General features: G+C 37.9%; 2 protein-coding genes across 4 annotated transcripts; one reads left to right on the top strand and one right to left on the bottom strand.

Annotated features, from left to right (window-relative positions):
• Nucleotides 1–1,313: 1,313 nt before the first annotated feature.
• LOC122658591 (ruvB-like 2) lies at nt 1,314–9,101 on the bottom strand. Its single transcript, XM_043853612.1, has 2 exons — nt 8,271–9,101; nt 1,314–2,279 (listed from the first exon to the last, which is right to left on the bottom strand). The coding sequence occupies exons 1-2, from the start codon at nt 9,017–9,019 to the stop codon at nt 1,619–1,621; spliced, it is 1,410 nt and encodes a 469-aa protein (XP_043709547.1). The 5' UTR covers nt 9,020–9,101; the 3' UTR covers nt 1,314–1,618.
• Nucleotides 9,102–14,049: 4,948 nt separating this feature from the next.
• LOC122658592 (interferon-related developmental regulator 2-like) lies at nt 14,050–24,818 on the top strand. Of its 3 annotated transcripts, XM_043853614.1 has the most exons (15): nt 14,050–14,244; nt 14,276–14,314; nt 14,746–14,923; nt 15,182–15,262; nt 15,491–15,573; nt 15,653–15,765; nt 15,861–15,971; nt 16,199–16,308; nt 16,399–16,714; nt 16,793–16,870; nt 16,955–17,005; nt 17,115–17,201; nt 19,394–19,450; nt 23,992–24,069; nt 24,627–24,818. In XM_043853614.1, exons 2-15 carry the CDS (start codon nt 14,305–14,307, stop codon nt 24,675–24,677), a joined length of 1,404 nt encoding a protein of 467 aa, XP_043709549.1. In that variant the 5' UTR covers nt 14,050–14,244; nt 14,276–14,304; the 3' UTR covers nt 24,678–24,818. The 3 variants fall into 3 exon arrangements, with proteins under 3 accessions (XP_043709549.1, XP_043709548.1, XP_043709550.1); XM_043853613.1 differs by having other exon boundaries at nt 14,051–14,314; XM_043853615.1 differs by lacking the exon at nt 19,394–19,450 and having other exon boundaries at nt 14,052–14,314.
• Nucleotides 24,819–27,774: the final 2,956 nt, after the last annotated feature.

Below are 27,774 nucleotides of genomic sequence, written 5' to 3'. Positions count from 1 at the left end.
TCCCCTGAGGCCATGACCCGTTCAAACTTCTAGCTTCAAAGTTCAAAGCTCACCGGGCAGAGTGCTCACATGGGTGCATCTCCTTGACTTGCTATTGCCCCTAGTGTCACTCCCGATCTCAATTCTCAAATCTCAACCCCCGCAAACTTAAATCAATAATTCTATAGTCAAACATAGCTCCTCACAGGAGAGACTGTTCGGCTGACCCTACCAGTTCAGTACCAGCTAGGTCGAGCCCCTCTCTGTGGATAGTGTGGTTTGAAGACTCTGAAGCCGACAACTACGGCATACCCTTGTGTCCTTTTGGCGTTTAACAACCAAGACAAGCAGTGATTACTGAATATATCGTTGGGCCTCCCTCCCTCCCTCCCTCCCTCCCTCAACTCATTCCCATTCCTCACATGAGGATGAGGTTCTGAATCCGAATCCGAATTTGAATCCAAATCGGCCGGGACGCAGGAGTGCAAAATTACTGTCCCATCCAGTGAAATAAAAAATTTCATCCATACTAATGCCCCTCCCCTTCACGCACTCTCATTGGTCCCCATCTTGATGCAAGGGCCATACTATCAGACAGCGATCTCTTGCCCAATAAATATCTAGGTTTTCATGATGTCAACGCGAAATTCAATCTGCGACAAACATGGAAGGAGGAAGAAGAAAAAGAAAAAGACTTGCATATTTGGGTATATGTCCTGGGAATCCATTTGATGAACCTGTGAGTTAAGGGGAAGAATCAGATTCTTCTCACCATACTCTTATCTAGCAGTTAAGACCACTGTAAGCAAAAACGCATTTAAAACTCTGTTTTAAACACGTTTTGCCGTATGCTTCCCAAACATACGGTAAAAAAGGGCAAATGGTAAGCATTCCTGTTTCAAACGCGTTTAAAACATGTTTTCATTTTTTTGGCGTTTTTTAAGACCTTGGACTGAACTGATCATATCTCTCTCTCTCTCTCGAACTCTGATCGGCTTGATTCCTTCACCGACGTAAAGATGACTCGAAGGGCTACAGTTTTCATGATATAACATTCAACTCAAAATCAATGCATGGATACCGGAAATAGAAGCATGTATTTCAAATAAAAATTTCTCAATTTATATGAGAATAGTGGTGTTTTTTTTATTCTGTTTTGTTTGAAATATAAACGTGTAAAACCCGTACCGTCCATTTTACGTTTTTTTCCATTCCCCTTTTTGCTACCTATGATTAAGACTACCAGAGATCCACATAATTACTATTAGTACTGAAATTCTGTTTAGCAGTTGAGTTACCAAAGATCTCATCAAAGAAATAAAAACTAAGAAAGACCTACATAATAAAATTCCGACTGAATAATAGCTTGCAATGTTTTGGATGGACAGGACCAGGTTCATGCTGTTACCATCTATCCACCTATAAGAAAACTTGAACCAGAAAGAGAAGCCCAAAATCACCCCCATCCTGTCCATCCTTTCTACATACATGGAAAATACATCGACGCTGATACACATTCCCCATGCACAAGAGGGCTACTCATGACTAAAACTAAATAATAACTACTTCGAAATTCTTCCGCCAGTTTCCCAAAGAAAGTTGACACTCAACAATTGCTTGCATCATTAGAAGATGATTTCTACCCCTCTTTCAAACCCACCATGGCTTCATCTTCATCCCCCTCTCTTGTTGGCACTTCACTGAACATGTATTGACTCTGATATTCCATCAAATATTGTGTCGATCTCTTTACATCCAGGAACAGCTGATACACCCGACTGATGTCTTCCATTTCAACAAGTTTCCCCTTCCGCTTCTGGCAAGCCAATGCTGCTCCAGTGATGAGGTGGATTGCATACCTCAAGGATGCTTCCACCCCAATCTTTGTCAACAAGACCTTTGCATCCTCAGACATCTCAACATCTTCTTCTTGGCTTCTGATGTCAAGGATCTTACGTATCTCATCTTCTGTGTATGGCTGTGTGGAGATGATGAGCAATCGATCAAGAAGGTCAATAGGTATGCCATGAGGGGATTTGTAATTTGTGCCCCGGATGGTTGTGATCCCTCTGTTGGTGGCAACAACCAGAATTGGTGCCATTTCATTCTCTAATGCACGGTTCAAAAATGAGAAGCACTCAATGTCAAGCATGTGAACCTCATCAATGAACAGAACCCCAGGCACTATCTCTGCTTTCCCTTCCTCCCTCCACTCTGCCACCTTTGTGTCAATCTGCTCCCTCACCTCTGCACGGATTTCACCAGTATCTCCAGTGAAGAGAGCAAGAAATCCCTGCGTCCTGAAAGTGTGAGATGAAGCAGAATCAGACATCAATTTTCACTTCAAATAAAAGACTCCCTTTGCAATGATTAAAATAATTTAAGTTGTTAGAAGAGGCATCATATATAAGTTTAAAAGGTAAGCAGCAGCAGGACACAAGAAGATAAAAAAACTCATGATTTAAAATGGTCAGATCTAACACAAAACAAATTATTATTAAGGGTGAATGGTTCTCTAGGCTGCAGAGAGCATATAACTTACCTGGTCTACACATCTAATTGTGCCATGTGGAAGGGTGATGTGATAATTCTGACCATTGCATCTGGATCGCCCAATATCAAATTTCAGCCTCAAGTTCAACCATTTACCCCTCATGTATGTGCAATTGTCCTACTAGAATGTTGCAATGTGTTAGGGGGTTGACTAGACAAGGCACCTGGTAGTGAAGTAGCCCAAACTGTAGATTAACTCATACAACTGCAACAGCCGCTTCTCTAGACTCTAGCATTAGGCCCAAAATCTAGAACATAAATTTTCTTGAAAAAAATGTCTGCGCGGGAGTTTAAGTGCCTGAACTAAGTCTTTGGAGATGAGATTCATGAACGTATATTTACTCCTCGCACTTTGGGTCTTGATCCAAAAACCAAAATGCTCTGGCATTCTGATCAATAGAGTCGAGAGTTTTGTATTATCTTAAATCACCCAATCTAAAATTCCCTTATTTTCCCCTTTCCTTGATATCACCAGATTGCAAGCCCTTAACCCTTAGATCAAAATCCAACGATAAAAATTAAATCATAAAAGAAAATGGACTCAAATGCCAATCAAATTGGAGAAGAGCTGCACTGAACTAGCTAACTCTTCCAGATCCAAGAATAATCCCCCATAAAGCATGAAAATGACAGTCGACACTAAGTCTCAAGAATCCATGTTTCTAGCATGTTATCTCAACTGAAACTGAAAAATAAACTATATAAGGAAATGGACTCAACCGCCTATCAAGTTAGAGAAGAATCCTACTTCACTAGCTAAGTCTTCCAAATTCAAGCATAATGCTCCCTAAGGAAGCCAAAAGAATTGGTGGACCACTAAACCACATGCACCATCTATCAAAAAAAAGATAAGCATACATGCTTATTCCAGTTATGCGTACTAGTCTAAAATAATTCCTTTAGAACTATTTTATCAACAACCAAAATACCTGCAGTTTATCATCATTCTTTCACCAGTTAAGTAGCACTTAGGAATGCCCAACTCTCACAAAAAAAAACTCCCTAGACTAGATTGTAGCACTTTGAAATATATTTTGAGTAGCCAATATGATAAAAATCAGATATCCTAGAATTTCAATCAAGATCCCCTGCAACACCCTTGCAGTATATCCTCCAGGATCTGATATCCAAAATCATATTTTACCAAACCTCATCATCACTAATTCATTGAGATTTTAATTCATTTTGTTTTCCTTGAGAAGTTTAATTGCCCAACTTTAGCTTGACACAGGCATGGGGTCTGAAAATCCCAGTTTATACTAGAGATCGGCCAGCCCAATTACCTAAATAAAAGCACTTAAACACCATCCAAACAAGCAAAAAAAAATAACATTTTATTATCAATCAATCCATGGATAGACAGCACTTGCCATAAACCAGAAATCAATCAAAATTTTGTATAAAATTCAGTAGGGTACAGATCCAGAAGAGATTTTAGGGGTTCATTCTTAATCCTAAAGGCCTCCCAAAAACAACAACCAGCAGATTTAAAGACCTTCAAAAAAATTAATAAAATTTCCCAGAGTACTGTAGCAGACTGTAGCAGAACAGTAATGAATTTCACTTTTAACTCATTACAACGCTTGAAGATTGGAAGCCAAATCCATACTATTAAAGTTGGTTTTACTGGGGTTATGACCATAAAAAAACCTCAACTCAAACCATTTGGACTTTGTAGGGTTCATGAAGTCTGAACATAATCACCTCCAAGTTTGAAGTTCCAAGCTTCAATTAAAATTCCAGCCAAATTGAGTTCCAACAATTCACTGAATTTTTACAACTGAACCTATAAGAGACTTATATCCAGAACGAATCAAAGTGGACAAACTACCAGATCTGAGAACTTTTTGAGGAATAAAGTGAAAATTGAAAAATAGAACCCAGAAGCAGGAAAATTTAACAGCAGCAATTGGAAGCGAAGATAGCAGCAACATCATAAGGCTGAAGCCTGGAGAAGAAGAACCAAAATTCTAAACTCAAAATCAACTAAAATTTCAATAACAAACACCTTTTACAAACTCCACTGCTCATATATTTATAGAATGCTAAATAAATGAGTCCTAATTAAACTAGAGATATCGGGCCTTAATATGGTGGCCATCGTTAAGAAATATGATAGATAATAGGCCTTGGACTAATCAAGGAAGCAGTTGTCTATTTTCAAGTTTGAAGTTAGCCTAACTAACCTAGGAACTAATGAGAGGTACTTTAAAGGTTACAATTTATGGTTAGGATCCTAATTGAAATTGGGAATTTCTGGATGTAGTTAAAGGTTGTCAAAAAATTTAGTGGACTCAACATTATGTATACGAGGCTTTCCAATGGCAAATCTAAACTCTCAGGCTCTAAGTAGAGAACTAATGCAATTCAAGGTTCTAGAAGGGTTCTTGTCTTAACTGCACCAAGAACTCAAGAGGTGGATCTGCTGGATGGATCTTCAAACAAACAAACAATAGTACGTGGAACCTAACAGGGCAGAATTTAGTAGAAGTAGAAACCTATTTAAAAATGAAAAGAACTCAAAGAAGAATCTAACAAACTAAGCAATATCTAAAAAAGGAAACTACCCAAAGTAATCCCTACATAATCTACCCATTCAAATAAAATAAATTAACAGATTGCATCCCAAGTAAACTACCAGCCCTTGCCAGACCAGAAAACCGGTTTAGGACCAATCCTTGGTTTGGGCCTCCAAAGTGGATCATGTCAGTCCAACCAGGATAAGGCAACTGCTTTTTCATTCAGGATTCTCGACAGTTGAGAGAAAAAATTAATAACAGAGATTGATCTACTGGCCCAGAAACTCCAGTCGAGTAGTCTTCTGGATGAGGACTATCAGCTCCTAAAGTTTGGTAAGAATCAGAGATAAGCAGGAGGGGGTGATTGAGTGATTCATGAATCCTAGCTCTAGTGGAAAAACAGCACAGAAATGATAGAACTAAATATGTGGCCACAGAACTGAGGATTTAGATCAGAAACTAGTAGAAGTGGATATTAGAGAACTAACCACAACGTTTCAGATCAATATGAGCAGAAATGAAAGAGTTATCAATGGTCTCAAATAGCTGAAAAGCAAACCAGAAAAAGGAGCCGCAAAATAACTGTAAGGTAAGGCACTGACCTGGGATTGGAAGAAATAAAACAGAAAATAGAAGAAGGGTATAGGGAAACAAGAAATCCACCAAGAATGCTGAGTATCCACCCAAATCAGCAGCAAGCAGTTTACTAGAAGAAAAAAAACTCAATTCTATTACTCATAAAACATGGGGGTGAATCCTAAACCCTTAGCTATGCCTTCTGCCATAGATCCAGACCCTTCTGAGTCAATGGTTAAGAGATTTTCTATAGCCAAACTCTTCACAACTTATCAATGGATATAACCCTTTTGGTATGAATAATTAATCTGAGCAGGAATGTTCCCAGTTGGACATTTTTTGAGTATAATATTAGGTAACTGGTGACAAAAGCCCTTTTCACACCTTCACCTCTTCACCACAACTCTCTTTCTACAGGTAAGTGGGTGCATAGAGGGTACACATAAGGTAAGACTAGAACCTGAATAGGTCTAATCCCAGGCAGGATCAAAAAGAAAATCTCCAAAGAACAAGAAAGAGAGTAATGGAAACAAAAATCATATGAGGGAACCAAGAGAACAATGGGAAGTAAGAATAAGGGAAACAAGAGAACAATGGAAACTCAAATGAGGGAAAAATATCCTTGGTTGAAGTAACAAATAAAAAAACCACAAATTTGTAACCTGTTGAAGCAACAATGATCTTGATGTAATAATCTTCAAGAAATCAAAGTGACATTCAGTTGAAAGAAATCCCAGCAGCTTGTAGCACTCTTGAACTCGATTTAAACAAAATTAGGGTTTGGATTCAATAACCGATGGAAGGGGATGGAGAAGGGAATGAGCATCTCACATTCTCACCCAACCTATCTCAGGATTTTAACAAAGGCTAAAGCCAATTTTCATTAATCAAATTCGTGTTCAATGCTGGCCTCCCTTACAAACTTATATAGAAGACTCAAAAATAAACTTAGACATTAAAAGGAAAGGCCTAACCCTATCCTTAACTAATAATGTACTAGATTGACTAAGAAAGTGAAATAATAAAGAAAACAAACTCAAAATATGACTTAAGGAAGTAAATCCCGTTTTCCTATTTTCTATCCATATTTTAGGCCCATTAAATTGCCAATTACAAAATAAACCCATGGGATCAAAAGCCCAACACATATATAACCCAACCCAAAGTTTATTTCCACCAAAATAAGCCCTAAGTGACTTATCTACATCAACGTAACTGGAAGCTTTTTGCATATTCACTATCAACAACCAAGGTTTCCATATTAAAAAATGCTTCTGAAATATAAGCAATAACAAGATTGTGTTTAATGGGTTTCAATACCATTTCTGTATGATAAAGAGGCCCTGGTGTGGGAATCCCAGAATCTGACAGTGGAGGTGGCCATGCTTGCATTTCATAAGTAAATGAATGAACGAGAAAGCAGAGGAACTTTCTCTTTCCTTCGTCATTTGAACTGAGTGAAACATGACCGTTGGTGATAGGAGTAGAGATTTGCGAGTCTAATTTATGAACTGTAAGATCAAATTACAATTTTGGCCCTGATATCATCTAAGATTTCATTTTAACCAATTTCAACTGAAATCACCAAACATTTACAATCAAAAACCTGAAAGCAGAAGAACAACAGAAAACACGATGAAATGAAAAATAAGATGCAACAAAAATCAAACAAAGATACAATTATAACCTAGAAAATGGAGGAAAGGTGCAACAAAAAGCTGAACCTTCATAGCCCCAACTCATGCCAGCTCATCTGCAAAGACATTACTACACCTTAAGGTTAATACAGACTAACCTCACTCCGGATATAATACTACTAGAACCTCATTTCATCTCCTTATACCTCACACACTGCACTAACTTAGAAGGAACTCAGTAGATACCTTTCCAATTTCATACGAGGGTGACTCTAATTGTATACCCTGAATCCCGCCCATCTTCCCCCACCCTTAGATCTAATCACAAAATGACAATATCCTAAATTCTTCTGGGAGGATAGCAATATCCATATTAGAGCCTGTCAGCCTGCAAGGATTGCCATGTACAATGGCCTGTGTTATCAGGGAGGAATTCTAAATTCAAATTTGTAAGTGAAGAATTCTAAACAAATTTGAAAGGACACCACATGCTATAGACCACTTTATAAGTGAGGAATTCTAAATTCAAATTTGTACCTTTTTGGGAGAGAGAATGGGAACTCGATGGAACTTGATAAGCTGTGCCTACTTGGTTTTATCTACCTATCTGCCATTTGATGCATTCGATGTACTAAGACAATGTTATGACAGAGCCATTGTTCTTATTGAGGATATCTTACATGGACCACAACTTCAAAGCATTCCAGTGATACAAAGCAAGTGTAGGTGTTTGGAACGAGTGAAAATGGAACCAACCGCCCATTGAGAAATTACTCTTTCAAATGGTAACAGGTATATATTTACAGACAATGATAATAAACTCATCACTGATAATCAATAAAACCATAAGAAAGACTACTTAGTATAGATACAGTAGTTGAAATAGTAAAATGGAGTCAATGGACTGATAGTTTTGACAATGTTATCGTCATAAAACATAGTTTGGACAAAGTAATCGAGAAAGTAGAAACTGTAGTATAGGACTAAAGGACTAGAGCGATGCTACCTGCTATTGATAACATCAATCTCATGAAGCGTGACGGAGTGCACGACCTCCTTCCTCTTCTGCAACTCTCCATCAGGGCACTGCACGAACTTAGTCTGTGGACCCATGGCATCGTAATCCCTGGACCTAGCAAATGATCTGCCAAGCTTTGTGATCTTCCCAGAAGCCTTATCAATGGCAATGACATCTCCACTCTGGACTTTCTCCTTGCTCAGAGCCTCAATCATCTTTGCACCAAGATCGTAGACGGTCTCCATCTCCGTCGTCTTCAGGGTCAACTTGCCAGTCTTCGAAGCAGCACCAGAAACAGCAGGGCGATCAATCTGAATCTCGACAACCTCTCCTTCGATGATCTCGGTCTCCTCCTTAATTCGGACACCTATGGCTTTGCGGAAAGCCTGCATTAGGGCTTCAGTCTTGGACATCTCGAGGGAGAAGAGCTCGCTGCCAGCCATCATTGCAAAGGGGGTTTCTTGGCCGAGGGACTTTGCCATGCCCATGGCAATGGCAGTCTTTCCGGTGCCTGGCTGCCCGGCGAGGAGGACTGCTCGACCAGCAATTTTTCCTTCTTTGATCATCTGGAGGATGACACCTGCGGCCTTGCGTGCTGAGGCTTGTCCAACCATGCCCTCCGACACAACCCTTGGCTCTAGGGCTGAGTCCAACCCAAGTCCGCGAATGTGAGAATGTGCACCTATCCGCTCTATTCGAGTTAGGTCTTTGCTCTCTGACAACTTTAGCTCCGCCATGTATGTTGCTTCTGCTACTTGCTTTTGTGATGCAGTATGGTGGTATGTACTAGCTAGAACCTAGAAGAGACAGTTCACTGAGCAGGAGCAGCGGCATAAGGGTGTCAACAGGTTCAGTTCAGTACAATATAAACAAGGCACAAATCAAAACCAAACTGAATTCCAGTTTTCGAAATTGAAACCTAATAGTATTCAGTTTTGGTTATTCAAATTTATTTGGCTTCAAATAGCTGGTTTTCATCCGGATTGGTGTCAGCAAGAGACTCCTGGAGCTGCTCAGAACCCTGCGACAGTGCCTCTGTGTGCTGCGACACCTGCATAGAATCAACAGGTCGGTCAACAGTCCTCTCGCCCTTTCAATAAAACACCCAATCATCAATAAGGAAGGAACATCCAACTAATTCATCTGAAATGTTACAAGGAGTTTCGATTTAATTAACATTTTTTGAATGAACAATAAGAACTCAAACCACTATTTACACTGCTAATCTAAGATACTTAGCAAGCAAATTTCCATGAGATGCACATGAAGAATCAAATTTCAAGTGTCCTCCACTTTCCAGAAACAGGAATTATCAAGGCAAGTGTAGTAATTTCCAAACACCAACTTATGACCCTACATTCTTCTACTGTCAACAATTACTCTGTTTCCCTGCGAACCGTACAGCTAAAAATTCTCAGTAAAACCCACCTAGAAGGAGGGGAAAAAGAACAAATTGAAAACTCCAAACTCGCTATCTTTGAAGCTTGATCATACAAAAACCCAATACAATAAACACAGAGCAGCAGAGGTGAAAAGGCTATCCTCACAAACATGGTATCCAGTAAAAATAGAAAATTTAACCAAAAACAGTCAGAGCTTAAAAATCAGCTCCACAACAACTCACCAAAGTCTATCTCATGAATGTGTGTGTGTGTGTGTGAGAGAGAGAGAGAGAGAGACAAACTACCCCCAAAAAAAAAAAAACACAAAAATAAAAACAGATGAAAGAGTTAAACAAAACAGGGGAAAACCCACTTATAAAAAATGGAGTAATCTTAAAAATCATTACATAGAATATAGTTTTTCGTTGTCGGATAACTCGGATCCTCTTGGATCAGTTAGAGCACTTGATCGGTCGATCTTCTTGTACAGAAGGGGCTTGGAAGAAGACTTTGTTTTCACCTTTCGGGTGAGAAGCAAGGGAGAGGGTTTCAAATAGTAGAAAAACTTAGGCTAGGAAAGATATTGAAGAAGGGAGAGAGACTTATATCCAACAAGGGAAAATCGAAAAAATTAGGCTACGAAAATAGATAAATCTACCTGCAACTGCAAGCAGCTCTTAACTTTAGTAGACTGCAACGGCGAGGGTGTTCTCAACCTGCGACTGCGAGCAGCTTTCAAGGTGTACTCTTTGTTTCAGATTAACCTATCTGATACTTGGTATGCTTTTGCGCTATCCTTCGGACCAAGCAAGACGTTCTCTTGTTGCACAATATTGGAACCTGGAAGAGGAAGGAAAAGCAGAGCGGCAGAGCGGAACTCCGAAGTGTGTAAAGAGCAAGGAAGAGAAGTCTGATGTTCCGAAAGCTCGAAATGAGAATTGTGTAATGGTTTTGCTGTTTTGGATTGGTCCAACCAAGGTTTAGGGTTTGCTTTAAATTTGATTTACTCAGTTACGGTTTGTGTATTGTGTATTCAGTTTTACAATCGTTCTATAACGCCGGTTTTCTGGTTCTCATTCCAAATCGAAATATTTGTTTGTGCACTATCTATAGGAGTATTTGAAACGTGCCGAGTTTCTTAAGGGCGAGAGAACGTTGCCTGGGCCTCTAGAGTGTACATGCAGACTGGTCAATGGGAGTGCGTGCAAGTATCGCCCCGGAAAGGATTTCTACCTTTCAATGGAAGTAATGCAGTATTTTTGCACGCTTCGTTTTATGTCTAGGTATATGAGTGATGCTAGCCATGGGATTAGGTAGCGTTCTTTTCCCCTTCTTTTAATTGCACAATGTCTTACTCTCATAGTTTATTTATGTCTAGGGTAAAATAGGGCTTTCATAATAATTTAAAATTGATTTATTATTAATGTCATTATCAAAAGTTAGCACTACCTTTGCATATTTTTCGAGTACATTTGTGACATGATATGATTTTCCTACATTGGGAAAAAATATATGTTATACTTGTTTGTATCTATTTTTTATCTAAAAGTATGGATAGCAACATATTGTATATAGGATGACTCAAGCATAGAAAAGAACCGGGATAAATAGATCGGTTTACTTGGAGTTGATTAAAACTAGGGCTGTAAATGGATAATCGAAAATCTGAATTCGATCCGCATCTATATCCGTTTAGGGGCATCCATATTCGATTAGAGATATCCGAAAAAAAATCCGAATACTCCGATAAAAATCTGAATCCGAATACTTAATTATAAAAAATTAAGTAAATAATGATCTTGAGGGTTTTTGAATATTCAACAGATTCTATAATATGAGGAGAAAAGAATCATGATCTAAAACTATGGATTGAGAGTGAATTGTATCTACTAAGGGGAGGAAGGTTTGGGTTACACAAGGTAGAGGTGTAAACGGATGGTCGAAAATCCGAATTCGATTTACATCCGAATCCGTTTAGAGGTATCTATATTCGACCAGGAAATATTCGAATCCGATTACATCCGATCCGAATCCGATCCGTTTACAGGCCTAACTAAAACCAATGGTCACAATCAATTATGTTGAGGGATAAAATAATTATGATCAATTTGTCTGAAGTAAGAACAAACAGTTGTCTCCAGTCATTAGAGAAGTTCTAACCACTATCTGAAAAATATGACACCAGCCGGATATGAAAGAATGAACTCTTCGTCAAATCAAAAACCAGAAGTTACTTATCTTTATCATATGAAGTAGGAGTAAATATATGAAGTAGGAGTAAATTAGTGTAATCTTAGTTTGTAGATCTTTAGTTTATTAATCTTTTGAAGAGATCACTTTTATGTATTCAATCATTTGAAAAAGTGATTTTGTTAAATCACAATTTCAGTTGACAAAGGTTCATTTGTTTGTCCCTTTGAGAATCTTTGTTTTCATTTCTTTATCTTTATCAAAAGTCCTTGGATCTACCAAGGCAGGAGGATGATCTACAATTCTTGAAAAAAGTCAGATTAACATCTTCAATTAAACCACATCTCGAGTCTTGGTGACTTTGGCATGCTCACGCATACAACATCTGGATCGTGATTGAAAATAGTGGTAACAATATTAAAAGGAGAAAAAAAATAAAGTTACAAATTATCTGTCACCTTAGGATGTGCCAATTAAATCGATTGATTTCGATTTAATTCAAATTGATTGTAACGGTCAGTTCCAATTCCTAATCACTTTTGATGCCCTTGCATCTCAATTCTCATTTCTTACCAGTTTCTCATGTGCTTCCCACAACACTGGTTCAAAATCGAAAATTGTACCCCCACCCAAAGCAATGTGCTTGTCCCTATTGGCCAAAGTCATCATTTCCAACCCCTGACTTCACCCGAAAACATAGTTAATAAATACACATATTATACATATATAATACATGTATCTGAATGTTAGAATGAATAATGTTTTTTTTTACGTAATGCACTTATTTGTGACATGTGGAAAGATAATGTGTAAATTTAACCATTGAATATTTAGAAAATGGGAAAAGGCTGGGAATACCAGCACCCTATGTGTCTATCCCTCTCTTCCTCCCTTTAAGGGGTATGGGAGTCATTTCAAGTGGAAAGAGAGAGACAAATAGATCAGGTGTTAGTCTACAGTATACTGCTAGTATAGCCATCCCTCTCCCTTGGAAAATAATGCATCTATAATTAATGTGGTAACTTGAGAAGATATAGACTTCTCCAGTTGCATTCATATTCCAACAAGTTCTTCAAGTCAGGTTAAAAAAAAAAAAATAGTTTTCAAGATCATTTGAAAGTGAATTACCAAAATAAGGTTACAATTTCCTTCTCACCAATTTTGATTACAAGAAGATTTTCCTTCTAGAAAATATATCCACTCTCCACATGTTAGATTGCAATCTCTAAATTTAATCACATGGCATCCAATGTATGTTTATCTATGTGCACCTGCATGTAGCCAACACTTGTCTTTTTGAGTGCATAAATACCCCTCCTCTATACTTTCTAAATGGCAACAAGTGTGCAAGTGTTAACACCATACTGTACATGTAGAGGAACTCAACTCATGTCCATATATAAATGTGGGAAGCAGTTTTCTGTACGAGTATGTGGGGGAGGGAGATAGACTCATGAGAGTGCTGGCGTATGCCACACTCCCGGATAAAGTTTTTTTTCCAAATCTAAACCTTCTCAATTATCTTTCATTCTATAGATTTAGGATCATTATCCTCTCAGGTTCCTTGCTTGGTAAAGTTATCCGATTCTTCTCATAGGAAGCAGAAATGATGACTTAACCCTCGCCCAAACACATTGCCCTAGTGTGATTCAGTTGTCACTTCCGTCCCTTATGAGAGGAACCGAACAACCGAATAGAGCAGGAACCTCACTGGAAAAAAATTCATAGTTGTATGCCCTTCCCGTGCTTTTTGCATGGTGCAATGCTGAGTCTGCTGACACGAGATGTTGAACGCTAAAAAGAATATACCGAAATGATACCAACCATACAAATCAATGGATCGATTTTTGACCGACGTCACAGCGAGATCTCAACCGTCAGTTTAATTATACCCCACAAATCTTCCAACTTAAAAGACAGTTAAAATTGTCGTTACCGGGGTTTGCTTTTTGACATTAACCCTAATTCTAATTTAGGAATTTTTTTTTTTAGGGTAAAATTCTAATTTAGAAAGATTACTCAATTTTTTTTTTTTGTGACGGTTGGATTGTGAGATTGACGAGTTTTTACTTCATAGACTTACCTGAGACAAAAATAGAAGCTCTGGAGAAATATAAATACGTAAGAAGAGAACAGAAAAAAAACGAACGATGAGAAAAAGCGAGCTTTCACGAAGCTGGTTTGGTATGTTCTAATTTGTTCCAGAGGACGGAGGACGGAAGGCGGAGGAAGCCCTTAAAACACAATTCTGAGTCTCAAACGTGGAAGTTTGAATCTTTTCTTTCTTCCCTTTTTTCCTGTCAGATGGATTTGCCTATTCAAGCTATTTTCAATGAATTTGTTTCCGATCTAACTCCTCTGTCATCCAGAGATTTCTACTTCACAGCTTCCGCTTTTCACAGTAATTCAATTACATCTTTTCGGTCTTGGTTCTAACAGATTTTACGAAGATGGGTAAACGTAAGTATTTTTTTTTTCCTCTGTTCTTAACAACAAATTATGTTTTTTATTGTTGTTTGAATTTTTTTTTGGGTTTCGGTAGCTTTTATCCGTTAGGATTACGTGAAAACATGGTTCCTTTTGTTAAAGTTAGGGTGAAACGTTATTATAGTAGAAAGTACGTAGATTTGATGTTTAGGTGAAGCGTTAGTACAAAGGAAAGTACGAAGATTTGATATTTCCTACTTTCCTTTCTCAACCCGTTGTTTTGGGAACCATTGAAAGCCCTAATACAGTTTAGCTGTTTACTTTGAACCAAATTACCGCCTTTTTGGCAGTTTGGTTGGTTTGGTTTCCAATGGTTGATGATGAATGTTTTTCCCTTATGTTCTGGTGATTTTCGATTTATGGGTTTTTTTTTTTTAAAAAAAAAACGAATTTCCTCTATGCAGGTAGTAGTCGTCGTAAGAATGCATCGATGTTGGATAGTGATGATGATGATACTCTTAGTTCGTCATCAACGGTCATTTCTGACTGGACGGTTCCGGAGATAGAAGACTCGCAAGTAAAACTGCAAGGTGCTGGCACCAAATTATTAGATGAATGTGTGGATGCTTTATTTGAAAAGAGGTATTTTATATTTACTCTGAAGGGCATGAACCGAATAATTTATTCCTGATTTTATATAACGTAGCTTTGCTTTGATACTTCTTGTGAATCATGTTTGCTGCAAGCTATTAGCTTGGTATATTCTACATTGCACAAGTCTCTGTGCTGGATGACCATGCCCAATTGCTTTTATTGTTTAGCATTTATTATATCTCAATAGTGAAACTAGCGCCTTGAGCTGAACTTGAATGTCAAATGTGGCTTTAACTTTTGATAAAGGGGATCCACAAGAGAGAAGGCTTTATCAGCGATTGTGGATGCTTTTACCAACAAGCTACAGCATCAATTTGTGGAGAAAAAGTAAGTTCTCTGGACTTCATGTTGAATTTTTGGCTGCTCCTAAATATGCATCTCAACTTAGTCTTAGTTTTACACTTGGGGCTTCAAATAACTCCTTTCACATGTACACATGCATAAGCATATCCTATATCGCGCATAATCACATGCATGTGTATGTGTTTATGTGAGCACATGCTCCCACACACGTTGTTTTACTCTTATAATTCTGGTAGTGATGGTTTCTTGCAGCTGTGTTACTCTTCTTCATCCTTGCCTCAATTCCATAAAAAAGGGATCAAGCAAAGAGAAATCTCTAGCTTCACGTGCCATTGGTCAGTTTTAACCCTTCAATGTAGCCTATTTATTTCATCATGTTCATTGTAGAATTCTCATTTAGTATTGGGTTTGTAGGATTGCTGGCTCTTACTGTTGGTTGCGGGAACAATGCTGCTGAAATTTTGGAAGAGTCAATTCCTCCTCTTTCTCAAGCTCTAAAATCTGGTTTAGAATCAACTATGTCATCTGTATGTATGATATTGGAAGTGAACTGATTGATTCTAGGGAATAAGTCCAATGCATAGTTTTGTGATTTTTGATTATTGTCGATGCATTAATGTAGGTATTGGAATGTTTGGCTATTGTCTCTTTTGTTGGTGGAAATGATCCAGATGCAACTGAAAGATCCATGCAAATTATGTGGCAAATTATTCATCCAAAGTTGGGTCCTAACGTATGTATAAATTTCCTATGTTTGGTACAGCTATAAAACATTCCCTCTGTAGTATTATTTAGTGTTATTGAATGTATTGATTTTCACTAGTAGCATCCTAAACCTTGACATTCTTCGTACAATGAAATGCTTATTTTATTTAATGTATTGATTTTCACTAGTAGCATCCTAAACCTTGACATTCTTCGTACAATGAAATGCTTATTTTATTTTGTTTTACATAACAGGTGAGTGCAAGTAAAATTGCACCTGCTGTATTAACCGCTGCAATATCTGCTTGGTCGTTTCTTCTTACGACTGTGAATGAATGTAAAATAAATTCAAAAAGTTGGCAAGAGTGAGTTGAATTTGAGCACAGACTCCCCTTATTTTCTTGTTCAACATGAACCTTTGAGATGAAATGTACATGGTTTTGCTATTGATGCAGCTCAATTTCTTACTTTTCGAATCTTCTAGACAAAGATGATCGATCCATCCGCATTGCGGCTGGTGAAGCAATAGCTCTTATTTTTGAGATAGGACAGCTAGATAAGTTATCTGGTGAAGACAGGCATTCTAGTGATAGCTCAGTTCATGAAGGCAATAATTCCCAAGAAAGATATGCTTATATACAAGGATTGAAGGGGAAAATCCTAAGTCAAGTGAGAAACCTTTCTGTTGAGGCAGGTGGTAAAGGTTCAACTAATAAGAAAGATCTTGGTAGCCAGAGGAACTTGTTCCGGGATGTTGTTGAATTTTTGGAGGTATTGCTCTATTCTCAAAATAAATATTAAAGATGAACCTTGGGCAGTATAATGAACTTAAGCCAAAATGAATGCCAGGATGGTTATTGTCCACAAACCTCAATAAAGATCGGTGGAGGTATACTAAACACATCAACATGGTCACAATTGATACAGGTACTGCTTCTGCAGTCTGCAATTCCTCCTAGGGTGCAAGTTCTGGAGTCTTTTTTAAGCTTTCTGTTGATTCTGTTTTGACAGTTGAACTTTTTGAAGCGTTTTCTGGGAGGTGGATTTCCCAAGCATATGCAGGTGAGTATCCAGCACTCCTTGGGTCTCAATTTATTTCTGAATATAAACTGTTAGTCTTTCATTTGTTATCTGATATGTAGCTTTCCAAATGTTTCGTTGTTTTGAACAGGAAAATGAACTGCTCCATGATGTTTTTGAGTTCACTCCTAAGAAAAGACAGGCTCTAGGCAGTGAACTTCTGACTAGCGGTCAAAAGGTTGGCTTGTCTACATATCATGATTATTTGCTTCTGTTATTTGGCTTTGTTATTTTCTGTCATGATTTAACCTCTAATTTAACCTCCTGCAGTATCCAGGCTAAGGTTTTCTTGGCTGATATTCATGACTTTGATACTTATGTAATAAAGATGCTTCATTACTTAAGATTCTTTGGTGTCAGAAATCCCGTGTCTGTGCTGGACAATGGGACCCTTTATATGCTTGAATTATTTTCAGAAGATACCACTTCAGACACTGACACCCAAGTCACTGTTATTGTTACTTAGATTATTACTATGATTGAACTTGGAATACTGAGTGTTTAATATCTTGAATGTTTTTGCTTGACGTTTTTATGATGTGTTTGATCATGCCAGCATATGCATAGTTCCTTGAGGTGTTAATGACGATCAGATTTTTCTCAATGACTGCTTGTGGGTGAATCAAATCCAATACTTAAAACAGTGACTTGCATGGCATAACTTAATATGGACCCATATAAGTAAATAATTGATTGATTTGATTAATAAACTTAAAAAGGATGATAGTAAACTAGCTTATTGCTGTTTCCAGACAATGGTAGAACATTATTAGCAGGGTTTATGTACAATGTCTGGCTACTGTGACATTTGGAATGTTGCCTGGGTGGGTGATTTTGACCCCTGGGGAAACAGAAACATTTGCAAATTTTGACAGATGATTCAAAATATGTGTCCAACTTTTTTAGCAACCACATAGATATTTTAGAGTTCTCTTGACATAGATTATTCTATTCATCTATAAGTGATTGGTGGGATGAAAAGCTCTGGGCACTCGGTACTTTGTGGCAAAGTCATTATTAAGTAGTAGTATCAGCTTCTCAGGTGCATGTTAAACAATTTATGGATGACGAGTAAATTTTTCTTTTTGGATTGTAATATGTTGAAACAATAAAACAAAATGAATGAACCTTAGGGGAAGTGAGGCTTTGATATGTTTCATAATTCTTACTAAGAATGTTCAAAGAAAACAAAAAATAACAACTGAGATGTGTTTTTTCTCTTATAAACTGAATGATAGAATAATGATAAGTAATCTTTTATTACTTATCACAACTACTTGTAGGAAATTCCATAGTTTCTGAACAATCTAAACGTGCCTTCAAAATATTCTTTGTATGACGCTCGCTTCTCTTGGGAATTGAGCTTAGCCCTTTATCCAGTGTTTATCGAGGGAATTGTTTCTTTGGTGGTTTTAGGTTTTGTTTATTTCAACTGATAAGCTCTTGTCTTGGCGTAGTGCTTATCTAACAAACAGTAATTCCTTAATCTAGGTGTTTTTGTCTGCTTATTGAAACTGCCTAGTGGCAAATTGTCTTTTAGAATTACATGCCTAATGAAGCTGCAAGCTTGATCATTTTCTATAATTGTGGATTTCATTTAGAGTGCAAATAGGCAAAAAGCAATGAACGGGTCCTAAAATTGCTTCATAAAAAAATTATCTACCATTCAAATGTTCAAAATTTGGGTTGTTGAGCGGCAACCTTACTTCTTCATTTATAGCCCTCAATTCATGGGATATTCTTGCTTCTTTTACTTGGTATATTTTTTATTTGGTGTGAGGCTGCTTGATGCAGTTTTTAGGCACTGGAAGCGATGCCAGGAGAAGAAAAAGAAGGATATGACCTCAGCATTCCTCCTAGTCCTCGACTGGAATCCCACCTAGAGAAAGCAGGAATTCTGAAATTCCCGAGACCATGAGCTATTCTTCTTGTCCTGGCATTGCTACTGGTGCCTAGATGCTGCATCACCGCTCACCACTGTCTTTGATCAGAAATTTGATTGATGCCCTAGTTTCCTTGTAGCTTCTTTTACTTGGTATATTTATAATGTATAATATATTTATATAATTTGGTGTGTGAGTATGTGACTGCAAGTTCAGTGTCACAGATCAGAACACACGGCACATTACAGAATATTTTGTTAACTTCTGTTTTTATCGAGAGTATTGTCTCGTTCTGGCTTCTTTTTCTTTGATGTATACTTTTCTGAAACTGGATTTGGTTCTGAAATAGTGAAGACAGGTTTTCAACCTCAGCTTAGGGTATATAAAACCCACGGGCTTTCCCATTTTAACAATTTTTATGTGCTTTTTTCACTTTTAATGAATATTTCATTCTCTTTTGGCTTTCTCTTTGATATTTTTTTATCAGCTGTCCAGAAAAGCCATGATACATCTACCCATTGTAAAACATGAAGCTAGTTTTCAGGTACATATGCAAAGCTCCTTAAAGGTCACATTGCCAGTTGTGTCTTTAACTAATGTGCATGAATCTCATGTTTTTTCTGGGGCTTTGGTGTATTTTAGTTCTTTCTTGTAGCCTTGGATGGTCTGCCCCATCTTCTGTTCCCTACTGAGGATTGTATTCTTTTTGTTTTTACTCTTTTCTTGCAAAGTTTGTACCCTCCCCCCCCCCCCCCCCCCAAACAAAAAGCAACGAAAGATGTAAGATGCATGAATCTCAGTTTGAGCAGATCAGCAGAGTATTAAACTTAATGCATATATTTCAGTGATTTTGGAGCCAGGTGTTCTTGGGCAGGTCCATGTTATACTGATTTAAATTACTTAAGGGTGGGCCTGTTGAAAATTTAACAAATGGTAGTCCTAGTCATGGTGCCTGTATCAGTTATTTTGTTGAAGGTGTTGATGTAGTTTCATTGATTCCCTTATTTTTCTTTTGAGTGGGAAGTTTTATATGTTCCTTGATATTAAACTTATTTCAGTGTAGTTCTAGTAGAAATTTAATTCCTTTTATTTTTTCTTTTTACACCATATAACCCTTTTTGCAACTAATACGTAATTTTATACAGAAGTTTGTTTGTCTTTGCTATTTTTTGGTTCCCTCGAGCAAATTTTTGGCACTGTCCACTTGCTGTTAATTTCTTGATTTTTGTATGGAAGAATGGGTACTTCACTATGTAAGATTTCTAAGTTTATCTATCACACTACAGATTGTGATAATGGTTGGAACAGTGCTACCTGATTCCAATTTGGATTGTGTTGGATCCTGAATTCAAAGCAGAATCTATACTCCATGGCGGTTTGGATCCTTGAAACTGCATATTAGTGCAGGTGAAGATACTGTCAGGTCATGGTGGGAACTTGGTTGGGTGGGGGGGTTAGGTAGGAGATGCCCCTTATAACAGGAACTCGAGCAAACCCTAAAACAGAATTTAGTTCAGGAGTAGGGTCAAAGTCAACCTTAACAGATGAAGGTCAGGTTTGACCAGTGTTCACAAGTAACAATGGGCTTATAATGTTGGTTGCCCCAATTACAATCTCAATCAACTACAAATCCCACCCCAATACATCACTGGTATTCACATAGGTATGTTTGTGATAGGCATTTTCCCAAACATCTAACCTGCTGTGAAATACAATAACATGGAATTTGTTCAACTTAAGTTGATGGGTAACCTCCAGAGATGCTGGACGGCTCCAATCAATGGTGATTCCTCTTTCTTCCATATCCTTCTCCTCACACAAACCCTAAGTTTGTTCTCTTATTCTCAATCTCCTCTCTCAAACTAAACCTTTGATGATGCTTGATACTTGTGAAGAATCCTTCCAATGGTGCAACACCGATGGCCAACTTGAAGGTAGTCTTCTAGGGTTCCTTTTTGGAGAGACTACTCTCTTTTCTCAATCATTCTTGAGCTTTCTTCAAACCCTTGAATATGTTCTTGAATGCTCTTCACCAAATCTTCATTTGAATGCTTGAATCAATAATGGAGCATAATTTCTTGGATTACACATCAATGGAGCTTCCTGTCCTCAAAAAGTCACTCCTCTCAAGCTCAAGGATATCTCCCATTCATTCTCTCTTGAAGCCTTAGGTCATACTAATAACCCCCAATCACAGTAGCCACTTAAAGGCCCCAAAATCAAGTTTCTTGGTGTTTCCCGGTTGACCGCTTGAGCTTAAGGTGCTCTTGGGAAGTATGACCCTGATAGCTGGATCTGAATCTGGTCGACAGCCCGACCTCGGCTCACTTAAATGGCCATAACTCATTCATCTTTACTCCAATTGACTTGATTCTTGTTGCATATGAAAGCTGACTCAATGAGCTACAACTTTCATGTTTTAACTATCAACCCAAAATCAGTGCACAGATTCCTAAAATGAGCCCCAATCTGACACATGTGCAGAAACAGCTTCCTGAAGCATATGTACCCCTCCTGAAGAACAAGCCATAACTTTCTACTCCATATCGGATTGATCTGATTCAAGTTTTCATGGAAAGCTAACTCAGAGATCTTCATTTCCCATGTTTTGAGCTCCAACAGTTTCCAACTAAAGGACAGCTCAAAAATCTGAGAAGTTATTGTATGTGCAGAAGTGGTATACTGAACGGTGTGTACAACAACTGTTGAATACTTGAGCCACGTTAAGGCTGGCTCAAAATGCTACAAGTCTCATGATTACTACTTAACCATCCAAAGAACTGGTGTGAAGATATGATGCAATCAATTCACTTCCCTCACCATGAACCTTGCAGTTTCCAGCTTTTCAGACTTCCCTTGCAGCTTGTGTTTTCCTTCACACTGGAAATGTCACTTCATGCAACCTAGGACTTGTCATCTACCAAAGACCTTGCACAACAACACCAGAACCACCGTCTGTGTGTGTGTGTGTTGACTATCTGACCGTGTTGACAACAATGACAACATCAATGGTCAAATCTCGAACACTAAAGTGTCTTAACTTCTAAAACAATAGGTAAAAACAAAATTAAAAACAACTAAAATAACTAGCCCACGATATGGGCTTGTGGACCCAAACCGGCAGAAATATATAATGAAGGCCACTAAGGTTTGTTTGCCTTGCCTATATTCTTCTTACAGGAGTATGTTATAAACTCCCCTGCATCAGAACTCCTAGAGGCCTCACAACATTGATGCATTTAGGTTTCTTGTACCAGTTTGTTGTTGGCTATCGTCTTCTCTTTTTTGTGATTAACACTGCAGAAATAAGATTTGTATTTTGCATATTCAGTGACTACTACACCATGAGAGCGGATATATTGTCAGCATCCACCTTCCTGACTATTAAATAGGTGCTGCGGGAGGTGGTAGTAGCTTGCTTGAGCTCGGCCCAATTTATAATTTGGGGGCTCAGATGGCCCATATAAAATTTGACCCAAGTTTAAGAACATGCTAGTAAAAACTTATAGCTCAAGTAAATCATGTGGAACCTATATTTTTTAACTTCTTATTCATTATAGTTCCATGGTAAAGTAATTCTGTGTAGTTTCTGTTCTGGTATCTTTAATTGAACTATTCTGCATTAAAGTTTGAATGTTACATTTAGGTTGGCTTCTTGCTGACAAAATATTTGATCTGCCATTTAGGTCTGGCTTCAACATGTAGTAGATATGAACAACCTGTGCATTTGTTGGCACTATCCTACCAAAGAAGTGGTCTGCTGATTAAATTATCCATGACCATAAACATGCATGCATGCATGGGTGCTTTAGCTTGGGAGCTCTAACGTATCATGTATAAATATGCTATTTTTCACAAGTTTTGGAGAACCATGAAACAATTTGTCTCCTTAACAGAGTATGTTGTACAAAAACAGACTATGGCCTTGTTTCCTAAAAATTCTCTTCCATTGGAATGATTCTATAAAAGATTCAATTTTTGGGATTCCTACTCATTTCGACGATTTTTTTTATTAGAAGCAAACCAAATGGCAATCCTTCAAGAAGCTGCATTTAAAGAAGTGATATATCCTAGCAACACCTCCTCCCTAGAATAGAATCCCATTTGAGTGCACATGCTTTGTTGTTAATATAAAATATTATATAGGAAAAAGCAAGAAAGACCACCATCTCCATCATTCCGTTTCCCTCTCTATCAAATACAAATCTAAATATAAACTGTCTTAGCCACCTAGTCTCTTTCAACTATCCTTGAATCTCAAATTGAAATACTCTTAAGATTTTAAATAAGAGCTTCATCCAACCTAATACAAAGCATCATGTACTTAATCCGAAAAACATCATGTACTTAATCCAAAAAACATTATGTACCTGAATCAAATCCTTACACCCCAAACATTCCAAAACCGTGCCTTCCTAGCCCCTACCTCACCCAAAATCAGAACATGATGTCTTGCAAGTTGCAGTTGCTACCTTCCTAGAATTGGTGTACCTAACTGAATACTTAATCCCCAAATATCTCTAGTGTTTCCTTGCAATCCAATTCTTACCTATATAATACCCCCAGTTGGCCCTCTCTCTCTCTAAAGTAATTTCCTCTCTTTGTATCCAGAAAATACCCAATTTCCCAAACAGCTCTCAAACTCTGTTCAGTTTTCTCTCGTCTCCGTGGCGATGATGGTGGGGGAGAGGAATGGCTGGGCTAGTGGGCTCTTCTCCTCTTCATTTTGATAGCATTTTGTTTTTTGGACCAAAATACTATTTTACCCCTGAATATGCACACATGCTCAATCAACAAGGTTCTTACACTTGGTCTGATTCTTTGGAACCAATGAACTGAACCAGATTACCAAACGGGATTCTAGCCTTGAATCCTTTCAATGAAACCTAAATCCCTAAGAATGTATTCTCTGAAAGGCTCCCAAACATGGCCCACTGTCTCTTTCGTTTTCTTTTCTTGATTCTCTTCTTTTATGACCATCAATATTTCTGGTAATCATACTAAATATGTGCTTTCTTCCCCCTTATTTAAGTAGAGCCTTCAAAATGATAACACTAATATTTGCATATTTTACACTGTTTGCAGAGGTTGTTCAAGTCACCAAATTCTGTCCTCAACAAGGCCAGGACTCAATTTCTGAACAAGCAGCGTATGTTATCTCAGGTAATTATGGTAATTTCTTATGATGAACCAGTAGTATGAAGAACGCTTAATCATTGTGATTTGTGATTCTTGGTTGAGATCAATGATCTGAACTATCCAATTGATGGGTTTAGTGCAGAGGATTGTATGAAAATTATGCTAAAAGGGTTCCAGACGGTACCCAATCTAAAGTTGGTGGACATATTGTCCACATGGTCATCCATCTGTGATATAAAGTTCTGGCCAAGCCGACATCACCACATGTCTTGTAGCTACGAAGTGAACTGAACAGGAACCGTTGAAAAATCGGGGGGGGGGGGAGGGAAAGCACAAACATGGTTGATATAGGCGTCAAATCTTGACAGGTGGCCTATCATTGGGCCTCAAATCTATACAATCATCAGTCTGTTTGACTGAAGTGACTGGCATGATAGAAACTTTTTCCATTTATAGATTGTGTCATAGGGACCTTACCCAGGTGGCAAAGAGCCAGTTGTAAATATGTTATGGAGTTCAATTTATTGTGGCATTTCCATCTTACTAATCCATGTTAAATTCTTTGATAATTTTGTGTGCAGGATAAGAATGCTGGGCACTTTGTATGTGGTCCTGGGAGTGAGGAAGCTTAAATTGCAATTGGCTCAAATCATGGGGTATGGTTATCTTCAGGGACTGTAAATTGAATTATTATAGGTCATATGATTCCCCCTTTTGGTGATTGTATTAGACTAGTTCAGAGAACAAAAGGAAATTATTCAATTATATTGATAGTGATGATTATATTAGACTAGTTCAGAGAACAAAAGGAGATTATTCAATTATATTGATAGTTATGTGGGTTAAGGTGTCCAATGTGGTAAGACCGATGACGAGAACATCTATTTTTCAATGTTTTCTTGATGAAAGTGTAATCACACAAACCACACCCCAATCCCAAAAGGTTAACTGATCTATTTTTCAGTGTTGTTTGGAAATAGTTGCAGCCTTTTTGGCTATTTGCCAATTGAAGCATGTTCTCGGCTCCTTGTCCATTTTTTGATTCATTCCTACTGCAAATCTTTGGTGGGCTTTAATTTTTAAAGCAAAGACATCTTACGAACACTACTTGTCAACTGGAATTGCAAAGAGTGCATTTTTAGCAGTTTATGAGTCTTCTCTTGATGGATCAGTGTCCATCAAGAGATGAACATTGTAATCTTGTTTTCGGTTTCTGAGGTGCTATGTTTCAGTCTAGAGCATGGGTTGGAGGAGATGAAGGGATAAGAGAAGAAGAGGCTACAATTCCATGTAGTTGGAGCAAGATCTCATTTTTCCACCTAAGAAAATGCAACAAGTAGTATCCCTAACCCTAAAAACAAAGGGAAGGAGGGAGGACGGGAACAAGGCCATACAATGATTTGGAAAAAGAGAGGTGAATACCTTCTTCTCCTTCCATCCAATGGAGGGTACCGGAAAACACAAAGGAAATGAAAGAGGTTGCTTGAACCTGTAACCTTAAGCATTGAAATCTGAAACTGGATGATTTAAACCTTAAGCCGAGAATCCTAATTTAAAACCTTACGGACCTGGTTTTCCTCCAGCCACGGCAAGAGTTCGAGGATCCAGGCCAGCCAAAACAGGGGGTGGGTTGGGGGGGGGGGTGTTGTTGTTTGGTCATTTCATAGGGGAGGGTCTGCCTTTGGAATGACCCAAACACCCCTGTTTTAGCTGGGTTGGATCCTCCAGCTCTCGCCACAGCTGTAGGAGAGCCAAAATTCATTGGAACCACTGTAAATCCAGCTTTTAAGAGGCTTTGCAACGAGATAGATAGGGCTGGAGTTGCAGTAGAATTGGCAGTGTTCAGTGGTGGTGGTGAGGCGGTGCTGCTGCTACTTTAGGAAGCGATGGGGCTTGGTAAGGTTTTTGAAGCAATTGAAAAAGAAATTTGCCTTTGGAATTGACGACAAGAGATGATTTGGAATGATTTTTTTTAGTCGAATATATGGTTCTAATTTTAATTATGCATTTCCATTTATTTGAGCAGAATTTGTGGCATAATCAAATTTTACATATCGACTCAAGGCTAAAAACGTTGTCGGTTTGTCAAAGAGAATAAAGGGATTAAATTAAATGGATAAAGTTTTCTTAAATTAAGAGCCTGATTTGGTATGATTTCCATTTCAATTTCAATGGTGATTTCTATTTCGAAAATTGTTTGATTTGATTTCTTGCACCTTATTTCAGTGAAATAGAAATCAAGTGGAGTAGAAATTCTGAAATAGCTGAGGAGCTGTTTCAGAATTCTCTTGCTCTTTAATGTGCACATGTTTAATTTGATGGGCAAAGTAGTAATTTTATTTTAAAAATAAAACACCACCCTTCTTCTCCTAATGGTCTCATTGCCACAGTCACCACCATTCTCAAAGAAATATAGAGAATCTATTTTCAGAAATTGAACTAGTTAATGGATTTTTTTATTCTTGAAACATTTCATATTAATACAATCAGACAAATTTCAAATTTTTTTTTTATCAAAAATCTATTTGTTGTCTATTTCATGAAATCAATCCAAAATTGAAATAGAAATCATATCAAATCTAGCCTAAATAAATTAAGGATGTTCATATGTGATCCGAAGGTGTTTTTGACCCGTATTATAGGGAGAGTAATTAATAATCTAAGATGGTGAGAGAACCCTTCTTCACGGATTGAGGAAAATTTTCCTTCTTCTAAATATAACTATGAGCGTGTCATTTAGACAATTTATATAAAAGAGGCATCATATGAGCTGCATTTAAGTCTTTTCCTTAAAGTTAAGGTTAAAGGATTGATTTTTTTTTCAAAAAAAAAATATATCACCGTGCATCATTCTTACTCTCACCCAGTTTGAGAAGGACTAGTTTTTTTGTTTTTCTATAAAATGTGAAAGAGAAATTTATTAAAATTAGGAATGATAAAAGATGACAATATTATTTATAACATCTCCATGCAAATGACTAGTTCTAGTTAAATGAGCTAATTCATGAGCTGTCATCCCAATTTGGGAAGGACTAGTTATTCTCTTTATTAGTACAACTGCAACTGGCTGCAACTGGCTGCTAGGGCTACTAGAGGACTTCATGATTGATGATGAAATGAAAAGAACCTACTCTCACATGAACAAGCAGTCAAAATTGATTAAAGGGAAAAAGATTCCCGTTCAATATTGCCTTCTGTTCTCAAATGAGATAATTTTATTTATTTTTTCTCTTTTACCCTTATCATGTGGGCTTTTGTGGATGATATCATTTTTTGCACTATCATTGGGGTGCCAAGAAAGATTCCCCCCATATTGGTACACGGAGAACCCTCTCCCTTGAATAAATCATGGGGCAAAAAACATTGTCTAATCATGTTCCCTTGTGCCCACACACAAGGGGGAAAATGACCATCGTGCCGCTCCTATTGGATGCCCTTGCGTGCCCCTTTATTGACCCCCGCACTAGTGCAAGGGCCAATGATACAGTCCTGGGCCACGAAGTTGACAAGGTGGAGGTTGCACTCGATCATCCAAAGGCTCTGCGAAGGTCGGCCCGGATCAAAGAGAGGCGTGCTAATCACGTTCCCTACGTGACCAGGAGTTGATCAATCGAACAAAGAGAGAATATGACTTACAAGAACTCCAATGGAGTCAAGCTCAAAGAGCTATCTTTTACCAATCTTTCAATTCCCCTATTTACTTTCATAGCCTAACCCTTTTTTTTGGGT

The sequence above is a fragment of the Telopea speciosissima genome, chromosome 4 (genome assembly GCF_018873765.1).
Source record: "Telopea speciosissima isolate NSW1024214 ecotype Mountain lineage chromosome 4, Tspe_v1, whole genome shotgun sequence".
Taxonomy (NCBI): Eukaryota; Viridiplantae; Streptophyta; class Magnoliopsida; order Proteales; family Proteaceae; genus Telopea; species Telopea speciosissima.
Note: the sequence above shows the minus strand (reverse complement) of the source record. Positions and strands in the feature narration are given on the sequence as shown.